Source organism: Leucopleurus acutus, assembly GCF_964270905.1.
Source record: "Leucopleurus acutus genome assembly, chromosome: 6".
Lineage (NCBI taxonomy): Eukaryota > Metazoa > Chordata > Mammalia > Artiodactyla > Delphinidae > Leucopleurus > Leucopleurus acutus.
In genome coordinates this window covers 61874428-61886427 of record NC_139149.1, presented here as the reverse complement: position 1 = coordinate 61886427, position 12000 = coordinate 61874428, and the positions used below count along the sequence as shown (strand labels likewise).

The 12000-nt window shown below is 39.2% G+C and overlaps 1 protein-coding gene across 1 annotated transcript; it reads left to right on the top strand.

Moving 5' to 3' along the window:
• Window positions 1-9505: 9505 nt before the first annotated feature.
• LOC309963269 (protein cornichon homolog 1-like) lies at window positions 9506-11741 on the top strand (the record flags this gene model as incomplete). The annotated part of the gene is made up of 2 exons (XM_082841568.1): window positions 9506-9565; window positions 11079-11741. The coding sequence occupies 2 exons, from the start codon at window positions 9506-9508 to the stop codon at window positions 11550-11552; spliced, it is 534 nt and encodes a 177-aa protein (XP_082697694.1). The 3' UTR covers window positions 11553-11741.
• Window positions 11742-12000: the final 259 nt, after the last annotated feature.

Sequence of the window (12000 nt, the reverse complement as noted above, 5' to 3'; positions counted from 1 at the left end):
GAGTTGATCAGCACTAGTGGTTGGTGTGCTACTTCCTTCTGAAACTCCTACAAATATAATAATTGGGGCTAGAAAGTGAGAAGGACTGGCTCAAGATATAAGAAAATGGAAACTGTGAGCACACTGAGGGTGGGGAGGATTCATTTGTTTTGAATTCTTAATGCCTGATACAGATGCTCAATAACTGTGAATGAACAGACCTGAAGAAGGCCTAAGAACTGGTGTGCTGGGGGGGACCACAGTGTCAGAGCTCTTCCTTGACTCATGTGAGTCCATTATTTGGTATGATTTCTAAATTGTATGTATAATTTGTGTTCTTTAGCAAACTCCCATTCTTGAAGATCCCTATACTCCCCCCACCCCTGATCCCATATTTTACTTACCTGTGGAATGTGGTTTTTAAAAATACCCTGTTTTGGGCTTCCCTGGTGGCGCAGTGGTTGAGAGTCCGCCTACCAATGCAGGGAACACGGGTTCGTGCCCCGGTCCGGGAGGATCCCACATGCCGCGGAGCGGCTGGGCCCGTGGGCCATGGCCGCTGAGCCTGCGTGTCCGGAGCCTATGCTCCGCAACGGGAGAGGCCACGATAGTGAGAGGCCCGCGTACCGCAAAAAACAAAAATTTTTTTTTTAAAAAATAAAAATACCTTGTTTTTATGTTTATTTTTATTCATTATCTCATTTCTGACCATTTAATGTTGCAACTGACATTAAGTTAGGAATTTTCTGGATTAAGTTGCTGCTTTTTGGACATTGGTGGAGCCTGGACACACACACACACACGCACACACACACACGCACACACGCACTCTATATATACATATATATATGTTAAGAATATTTCCTCTTTCAATGTATAAGCTATAGGAATTCAGACCTTAAAATTGAGTACTTTCGTCAAAAAATCATTAAAGGCAAAGTTTGCAGTACATGGCAAGTATAATTAAAACTTACATTAGTGTGGTATATTTTATGAATTATAGTCAGCTATGTTATTTTTTTCTGAAAGTGAGAAAGGCTATTTGTGCCTTATTGTCTATAGCAAGAATTCTAAAGGCTTGGCCTACCTGCCAAGAGTTGACATATTTTATTAAATTATAGTGGTATGCTTAAAAAAAAATCTTTTCCTAGGAACAAGAAGGAATCAAATTTTGGCGTGAATTTGTATTTCAGTTATGAGTGTTCATACAGCCAAAGAATGCATGAGTTTTCAGTATAGGATGTTGTGAATTTTATAAAATAATCTAACCTGAGAATTGGCTGAAATAAAATTGATATGCTTGAAACATGTTTTGGGTGGACGTTGTGTATTCTTTTCAGAATGATTTTTTTTTTCTTTTGGTTTTTGAAGACCTGGATTCTTTTTGTATGTTTGTATGGTCTTTCTTCTCTTCAATAAGGCAGTCTCCTGTAGTTGGGCTTGATGGAATTAAATGGCGTTTTATTTATTTAAAGACAGCCACAATCCTTACTGAAGAGTGGGGATTCTCCCTTCCCTGCTGCCTAATGCCCCACCCTGCCACACCTCCTCCCCTCCCCCAACCAGCAAAGGCAAGAGCAGCAGCTGTTCAGGTTTTAGGAGATTCTGATAAGACCAATTTCTCCTATCAGCAAACAATTGTAAGCAATAGTTGAAGCAAGCGTGAATGTTCAGCACTCCTTTTAGGTCAGGATGGCACAGGACTACTAAATTGGACAGTAGTGTTGTGTGTTTGGAGCAGGAAGAGGAGAAGGGGAGCAGATCACTTGCCTTCTAATGAAGAAGTGGAATTCAGGGCTACTGTGTTGCAGATGAGTAAAAAGAGGTATGGCAGCCAACACTTCTGTTTTTAACAGTGTCTCCAATAGACATGTAAACAATTCAATTTGTGCATTACAGGTTTTATTGTCTTTAAAGGGTGATTTATGTCCTTATCTCTGCATAATTGTACACAAGATATTGCCCTCTATCAGAGGGCCTGTGCTAAGTTTTTAGACCTTTGTCTTCATTAGTACAGCAATTTTAGCTTGTGATCATTGTACTAGACCTCACTGATAAGCTAAGACACTGCGAGGTTCATGGTGCTGATATCTAACCTCGCCACTGGCTTCTTGACCCTTCTGCTTCCGAAACATGGGTCATTTTTTTTTTTTTTAAACCCAAGGTAGAACTTCATCAATTTTTCACACACATTGTGGGCAGTTTAAAGGTTGGTCAGAATCAAATATTGTGCTTTCAGATTTGATAATGTATGAGTACAGAAGGATGACCTTTGATACATGGTCATACATCAACATGACATGAGCAGTAAATGCAGCAATTACCTTTACTACATTGAAATGGTGCTTTAGTTTTCATCTTCAGAGCAATTATTGCAAAAACAACAAAAATACATTTAAGTTCTTATTATAACATTTGTAAAGTTAAGTGTCTTTTGAAAACAGTCCTAATTTATGCACTTATTTTCAACATGAGTTTGGTTTTCATAAGATGCAATAGTTCACTATCAAAAGATGTTGTTGACATGATAACAATAGGCAGGTTTGTTGTAAAGCTACTTTGTGTTTTATAAATAGGTTATTTTTCAAAAGGATTAAATGCTGGTTCTGTACAAGAGTTTTACCATTTGTAGTTTAAAATGTATTGAAGTCTGTGCCCAGTGGTCATCTAAAGGAATATTTAGTGATGATAAGGATCTTTGTGATCACACACAGCTGCATGTAGCTTCTCCCACTGTCTAAGGGATTGTTGCCCCAGGGTGTTTATATATTCATTTCTCCTTTGATGAATGCCTTCTGTGTGTCAGGCACTGGAGATATAAAACGAGTGAGACATGGACCCTACTCTCAGGGAGTTCATAGTCTACTAGGTGGTTATTCTAATAGGTCAGTTCTATCTTAGGAAGTCCAAGATGAAAAAGCAGTAAGTTGACTTAGTAAGTCCTAAGTGAAATGTACATGGGACTTAAAAAGTCAGGAGACCAGGCTTGCATTTTGACTCTGCCACTTTCCAGCAGTATGACCTTGTGGGGAAGTTAGGTAACCTCTCTGAACCTTGGTTTCCTTGACCATAGAAAATGATATGTAGTACACAGAGCTGCTGTGAAAAGTAAATACGGAAAGTCTAGGCCAAGTCTGGACTAGAATGGGAAACTTCCTTGTCTACTTTCCATCCTTCCTTTATCTCCCTTTACACCTCTCAGCCTGTTTACTATTTCTCTATAAATTCTTCTCTTTCTGGCATAGAGGTCAACAGGAATTCAGGGAGTCCAAGGACCTCTGGAAATTTTCTGCAGAATTTTATATGTGTGCATGCACATTTTTCCATGAAGAGAATACATAGCTCTCATCTAATTTTCAAAGGGGACCATGAGTCAGTAGAGCAGGAACTCGTAGCTCTCTTCTAGGAGAATAGCTAACTATCAAAGATACCAGTTAACATTACTGTAATATTTAAATTAATGATGTTAAAAAAACCACAATTGACGGGCTTCCCTGGTGGCGCAGTGGTTGAGAGTCCCTCTGCCGATGTAGGGACGCAGGTTCGTGCCCGGTCCGGGAGGATCCCACGTGCCGCGGAGCGGCTGGGCCCGTGAGCCATGGCCGCTGGGCCTGCGCGTCCAGAGCCTGTGCTCCGCAAAGGGAGAGGCCGCAGCAGTGAGGGGCCCGCGTATGGCAAAACAACAACAACAACAACAAAACCCACAATTGAATCTCAAGTACCTTTTCTTTGGGCATTAAAGAACCCATCAACTTATCCCCATGGCCAGAAGCTATATGCCAGGTACAAAGCAGCAATGGCCACAGCAGTGGCAAAATTAGTATAAAAAAGGAACTATAGTTTAGTGTGTGGGTCTTGAGTGTTTTTAGATTGCTGATAGCTTTATCAGTGATCACTTTTAGACAGGAGAATTGCTTAAAACTCGACAGTGTTAGTGAGATTAGTGAGACTGCATTTTGAAAATAAGGTAGGGGTATTGTAAGGAATCCCAAAGTATCTTACTGGATTTTGATGTTGTAAATGTTAAAAGTCTCACCACCCTCCCCCCAACCCCCTACTTGTTCCCTCCCCATAACCCAGGAACTTCTGCTCATGCAATGATGTCATAAAATTAGTTTTTTTCACCAATACTTGTCTATTTCTCTCTTGGTTTTTAATATAAGAAATCTAAAGCACAATGATAAAAATTTTAGAAGCTATTTCACTGCATTCTATCATTGTAATGCATTAACTGCTTTCTCTTCCTTAGGTTCCCTTTTAGTCTTTAGTCCTTTTAGCTTACATGCTTTATAAATCAATAGGTACACAGTTGTATTCTTAAACCAAACTGTGTCTGAGCAAGGTGGTCTGTGTGGGGTCCCACTTGCCTCCTTTAGCTTCTCTCACATGAACTGTCATCGAAATCGTGAGTCAATTACTGACCATTCCATAGCACCTGAAGCCATGGGCATCTGGTCACTGGGAAGAGGTTTGAACCCTTAACTTTTATAAACCACGAAGCAGCTGTCAAGTGGTAATGAGTTTTTTTCCCTTACACTCAGGCAAACGCAGGCTGAACGCTTGAATACCTGGTCTCCCTCCTTCCCCTAGTATCTCCTCTTCCATTTCTCCTTCAGAATATACCTTAAGTTTGAGTTTGTACATTTGCCTTGTAGGTCTAAACCTGTTGCATTGTAAAATGAAGTTCATCACAGAATTATTTATGATAATGAAAACATAGATGATCAAAATGCTCAGAAGTGGGTGAGTATTTAAATAATGCATTTAAATATTTTTGAAGTATTTTTAATAATGTGAGAAAATGCTGAATATTTAATATTAAGAGAAAAGTGGATATGAGGTTACATGGTATATATAGTCTGGTCTCATATACAAGGATGTGGAGATAAATCTATATATAAATATAGATCTATCTACAAATATATAGATATATGAGAGAGAAGAGTTTATAAAAATATAATAATATAACAAATGTTATAAAAATATAAGAAATTTTAACTAATTATAATTGGGTTGTAGTATACGTGTTACTTTGTTTTTTCACCTTTTCCCCCTGTACTTTGAATATCAAGAATGTGCATTACTTTTTAGCAAGTCTAATTTTTAAAGTCAAAAATTAAAAATCTAGAATAATGAGCTACAACAAATCACTGTGTTACAGAAAGATTTCTAAATTCAAATTAATAGTTCAGTTATTTCCAAATTCAGAACATTTTTGTATATGCAAAGTCTTGGGAAAGAGTTCAACTTCAAAAGGCAGAGAAAAAAATGACTTTATCTGGGCAGTAAAAATATAGAGGGACTCCCCTGGTGGTGCAGTGGTTAAGAATCTGCCTGCCAATGCAGGGGACACAGGTTCAAGCCCTGGTCCAGGAAGATCCCACATGCTGTCGAACAACTAAGCCCGTGCGCCACAACTACTGAGCCTACGCTTGAGAGCCTGCGAGCCACAACTAGTGAAGCTTGCACACCTAGAGCCCGTGCTCCGCAGCAAGAGAAGCCACTGCAATGAGAAGCCCGCGCACCACAAAGAAGAGTAGCCCCTGCTCGCCGCAACTAGAAAAAGCCTGTGCGCAGCAACGAAGACCCAATGCAGGCATAAATGAATGAATGAATAAATGAAAAAAATATAGAGACCTCTGTTACTTTGGAATAAAGAATAGAAATGAATGCTTTATGAAAAATATGGACTTAAAACTTAGGAAGGAATCTGAGAAACTCAGATAATTTTTTTCTTCCAGCAGCTTAAATAAAATACTCTCAGCCTGTAGATTTTTATGAAAGCCCCTGTTCATTTACATACTTTCTCCACCTTCCTTTCTTTGCACATAGGCATAATAGCTCATTAATTCCTTTAATTAAGAGGAATGAATCAAAGGTTTTTGTCTTCTAATAAGCAGTTGCTTCGTTTTATGCAATATAACACCATAATCTTTGATCTTCCCTTAATATATTTCTTTGGAAATCTCACAAGTTGTCGAGACGAGAAGTTAAATCATTTCCTAAATCTGCGTCTGATAAACATTTAGAAATAATCACAGTACAGTATGCAGTAATGTGTCTTAGTGTAGATTGCTCTGGGATTGTCATATGATAGCAATCATAGCAAAATCTGACCCAAGCTTCCCAAACTGAGAATTTGTGGCAATTTGTGATAGAGATGAGAATGAATTTCATGATTTAGAAAATTAGATAGGTAAATTTAGAATACATTTAAGACTTTGTATAAATATTTACTTTATGGGTAGTTATTTTAAATGTCTATTTATGTAGGCTAGTGTACCTGGAGGCCCCCCTGATGTGCTCGTTTCCTACTGGGGAAACCATAGTTGACTAAATACTTAATATATACCCAACCTGCTGTAAGACATATACACAGTGTCATTAGAAGAATTCTTTGAAATAGAAAATTATTTATCTCTGTTCTTTAGGTAAGGAAACTGAAGTTCCAGGAAATTCAATCACGCATGTAAGGTCACACAGCGGGTAAGTGGGAAGGGCAGTATTTGAACCTAGGTTGATCCATAAATGTTTCATTGTATCACACCACCTCCAGTCTTATCCATTTGTTCAAGTTGACTTTTTACCAGCAATACTCTCTTTACTTTATATACTTTAAAGTGATTAAAATATCCTGTAAAAATGTTCCATAGTAATATTCTGAAGGAAATCTTGAAGAGTCCCTTTGGTAAGACACTCACTCCTTGGGTTGCCCAGATTTTGTGAAACAGTATTGGAGATGTTACTATTATTTTAGAAGCTAAAAAGGAATATGGTACTGCTTGCTGGCTCCTCCTCCACTTAGGAGCAGTGCGCATCCTTTCCGCTTTCACTGTTAGCTGTGTCTCTTCTGTGCTACCATACAGAGTTGACTTGATTTGTGACAACAGCAGAAAAGGTGATTATAAGTTGCTCAGTACATAAATTACCTTTCTATTCTTGGTACTAAGTGAATTTCTAAAACCAACATCTAAATTCTTTGATTCTGTGCCATTAAAAAATTTTTCTTTCCAATGAGATTTTTACTGAAAGTACTGAAAAATGTCTAATATTTCTTGTCTATCAAAATGCTTTTCTGAGTACATGTCAAATGCTGGTTTGGTTTATACAAAGGATGCAGATTTCTTCCTGGATTGCACTTTCACTGAGGGACTAATTGTCTCTTATGTACCTTCAACTCTCCACTTAGAACAGTTCTTGGCAAACAGTACATTCTCCATGCATGTTTGTTGAATTGGAATTGTTTCTAGCAGGACACTGTGCCCCTGATATAGATGCTTATCTTCTCTGAAATTTAAGATTTTTGAATGAAATGAAGAAACCTTGATTTTGGATTTCTTTGTGCATCTAAGTCTTCATCTGAAGCCAGGGAGGGAAGGGTACGGACTGCTGCTGTCCACAGCTCCTGTGCCCTTGGGCTTTACCTAGAGGTCTAGGCATTGATGACCAGCTGCCTTTCTCCACTTAACCTTTGGTTACAGGCACTGGCCCCACAAAGGTCCTCACACTAGTTAGCTCCCTTGTTTGGCCCCTCTCCCCTTCCTTCCTCTCCTATCCTTCCTCTGTGATCATCCTGTGCTCACCCAGCACCTGCATCCCCAGTACTTTGCATGTTCTTCTATTGAATTTGGGGTTGGTATCAACCTTTCTCCTAGTCCTTTATGGCTTTTGCATGTAGTTTTCATGACTCTTGATTCTTATGTGTAATTCATGCATTGTGATGGCTCTATTCACAAAGAACATGCGTTTTACACAAACTTCTACTAACACATGTTGCTGTCAAACATTATCGCCAGATGTTTGGGAAGGCAAGTAAAGAAGTAGTTCAGGGCTGTGAGACTCAGGCCCTCCCAGAAAAGTGATGAGGAACTGGGATGTCCTATTGCTTCCAGTCACTTCAACAGCCCCCGCCTCTCCTGATGCCTCCCAAGAGTGTTCTGAGGCCACCTCCGTCAGTTTTCACAGGACATGGCATCTTTCCTAGCAGACTAGGGAGTTCTAGTTTTCCTGCTGTGCTCCACAGATCCCCTAGACTCCACAGGTCCTTCTGTCATTCCTCGAACATTTGACTCAACTTCTAATGCAGATGTGTAGTGACTTTAAAGAATGTACACACAATGTATTTTATAACAAATTTTAACACTGGAGGCCACTAAGTTGTGTTCTCACTGATGGATTGATTTCACAGTGCATAAATTTTATGAATTAGAATTTATAAAATAAATTCATTTGTAACCTAGATGTTGGCTGTCTCTGTGAGCAGTCTCTAATCTCACTCCTTGCTGTTCAGACCTGAGCTCTGTGTCTGTTCTTCTTTCAGACCGCAGGCCCTCTCATCTCTCCTCTGGATTATTGTAACAGGCACTCATCCACTTGCTTCACAATCCATTCCCAGGAGCAGCCAAAGTAAGCCTGTTCATAGGGTCTGATGACTCCTCTACTCAAAAACCTTCCCATAGTTTCTCATCTTTTGTTGTTCTTCTTGTTGTTGTTGGGGGTTTTTCCAGGTTAATTGAGATATAATTGACACATAACATTGTGTAAGTTTAAGATGTACAACGTGTTGATTTTATATAATTATAAATTGTAAAATGGTTACCACCATAGTATTGGCTACCCCTCCATCCTATCACATGGTTACCATTTCTCTTTGTGGTGAGAAAGTTAAGATCTACTCTCTTAGCAATGTTCTAGTATATGATACAGTATTATTAGCTACAACCACCATGCTGTGTATTAGATCCCCCAAATTGTTAATCTTATAACTGGAAGTTTGTAACCTTTGACCAATATCTCCCCATTTCTCCCACCACCCCCCAATCCCTGGTAACAACCACTCTACTCTCTATTCCTCTGAGTTCATCTTTTTAAGACTCCACATACAAGTGATATCATACAGTATTTGTCTTCCTCTGGCTTATTTCACTTAGCACAATGCCCTCAGAGTCCATTCATGTTGTTGTACAGGGCAGGATTTCTTCTTTTTTATGCTTGGATAATATTCCATTGTGTATATATCACATCTTCTTTTTCCATTCATCTGTTGACAGACATTTAAGTCCATAGTTTAGATTCACAGTTCTCCATATTATTTAGAATAAAAGCCCAAGACATTGCAATGGCTTATAAAGTCCTACACTATCCACCCTCACCCCCTGCTTGATGTTCCTGTTCTTATTATCCCATCTCTCTTTGCCCTCACTGGCCTCCTTGGCCTTCCTCTAACATGCCAGCCATACTACTGCCTCAGAGCCTTTTCTCTTAATTGCCCCTCTGCCTTAAACATTTTTGCTTAGCTGGATCCCCCATCCCCAGGTCTTTACTCAAATATCAACTTGCCTTACCTAACCTGACAACACCTTCCTTAAAATATCCCTCCATTCCCTTTCCTGCTTTTTTCCTCTGTTAAAATTGTCTAAAACTTCTCTATTATCACTAATATTCAATAGCAATATTATCACCATCTAACGTGCATATATTTTGCATCTTTGTTTATTGCACCCTTTCCCCCTGTAGAAAGTAATCCATGTTGCCAGAAATTTCTGAAAGTTTTGTTCCCTGCTGTACTCCCAGTACACAGCAGTTGGTAGGTTATCAACAAATATTTGAATTCTCTGGAAATAATCCATGAGCCCCAGAACATTAGTAAATAGACTAGATTTTTCTGGGACTTTTGCAGGGGAGATGGACAAGGTGGTTTATGTCCAAGGGGAGATTCTCCTTTCAATTATTCCTTTCCTAAGAATAGAGACCAAATTGTTTTGACTTAAGAGAGCTGCTCTCCCAGTGCCTTGGACATTACTATAAACAGTTCCTTTTTAGGTCAGTACAACATTTAATCAATCAGATTAAGTTATAATGTTTATGAGGATCTGAGAGTGAGATGTGCCATAATGCAAAAGTCAAGTGGATTTTGGAGGAAAATAGATTTATGAAAATTCTTTTTACTATTACCTGAATGCAATGATCTAGATAAGCTAAATAAGTAACTCTGTTTTTTTTCCTATTTGTGCTAACCCCCAACCACCAACTGCCTCCCCCCTCATCTCCATCCCCATCCCCCAATCGATGAAGTAAAACCAAACTTATTGTCCAAATGGTGGATTACCCAAGCCGTTTGCTTTTCCTCACGCCCTTTCTGTTTATAGACTTCTGGCCAATTCTATTGTTCCCCACCTGGAATGACAATATGAAAAGAATTAAGGCAATTAATGTTATCACTTACGGTAAAAGTTGGGTGAGGAAGAAAAGAACAATTATTGGCTAAAAGGAAATTTGAAGGGTCCATATGGATTGTCCCTCCATGTATTTTGTTAGCATATATAATTGATAACAATACTAATGCATTAAAAATGATATTCTTGGGCTTCCCTAGTGGTGCAGTGGTTGAGTCCACCTGCCGATGCAGGGGACGTGGGTTCGTGCCCCCGTCCGGGAAGAGCCCACATGCCGCGGAGCGGCTGGGCCCGTGAGCCATGGCCGCTGAGCCTGCGCATCTGGAGCCTGTGCTCCGCAACGGGAGAGGCCATAACAGTGAGAGGCCCGTGTACCGCAAAAAAAAAAAAAAAAAAAAAAAAGATATTTACTTCCCAGTTTGCATTTTTAGCTCACATGTATTTCATTAACACACATGAGCAAGAGCAATACACACGTAGCAACAAATGAGCTTTCTTTACCAGCCATTGTGCAAAGTTAACGAGTGGCTATTTTTAAGGCTGATCTACTAGTATATGTAAATGTAAACACCTCTGTATGCAGTGGTGACATCTTTAAGTAATTGAAAGCTCAGCATGAAAATTGTGTCCAGCCTTAAGATCATTCTCAGTTAAAAGGTTAATCCTTTTAATAGTTAAATAGGCTGCCCTCTCAGATATATCTCAGAGAAGAGAATTTATTATATAAGGTATAATCTCATTGGGTATGCAAGGTAAATAACCTCATTAAGACTGGAATGTGAAGGAGATACACTACTATTCAAATAGGGCAAAAGGGGGCCAACAAGTTAAAACAAAAGGCAGTTATGGAAAGTCAAGCACTGCTTTTATTTTGTGTTTCATATTTTGTGCTGAATAAGCAGATTAAAAGGGTGAGCTGCTTAGCTTCGAGAAGAGCCTAAAGAAAAGAGGCCTGCCCCGGCCACGGCGTTCAAGTTCGCGGCCTTCTGCTACATGCTGGCGCTGCTGCTCACCGCTGCACTCATCTTCTCCGCCATTTGGCATATTATAGCATTTGATGAGCTGAAGACTGATTACAGGAATCCTATAGACCAGTGTAATACCCTGAATCCTCTTGTCCTTCCAGAGTACCTCATCCACGCTTTCTTCTGTGTCATGTTTCTTTGTGCAGCAGAGTGGCGTACACTGGGTCTCAATATGCCCCTCTTGGCATATCATATTTGGAGGTATATGAGTAGACCAGTGATGAGTGGACCAGGACTCTATGACCCTACAACCATCCTGAATACAGATATTCTAGCATATTGTCAGAAAGAAGGATGGTACAAATTAGCTTTTCATCTTCTAGCATTTTTTTACTACCTATATGGCATGATCTATGTTTCGGTGAGCTCTTAGAACAACACTCAGAAGAACTGGTCTGGTTAAGTGCACGCAAAAAGCCACCAAACGAAGGGATTCTATCCAGCAAGATCCTGTTTCCAAGAGTAGCCTATGGAATCTGATCAGTTACTTTAAAAAATGTCTCCTTATTTTTTAAATGTTTCCACATTTTTTGCTTGTGGAAAGACTGTTTTCATATGTTATACTCGGATAAAGAATTTAAATGGAATGACGTATAAATTAATATGAAATGATACCTCTGGTGTTGACAGGTTTGAACTTGCACTCCTTAAGGAGCAGCCATAATCCCTTGAATGACTGCATTAATTACTGACTGTCCTTAGTCCATTGGAAGCTTTTGTTTATAGAAGTTGTAGGGCTCATTTTGGTTTTATTGAAATGCCATTTAATTAAAAATTAGCTGTAGATATCAGGTGCTTCTGATGAATTGAAAATATATATC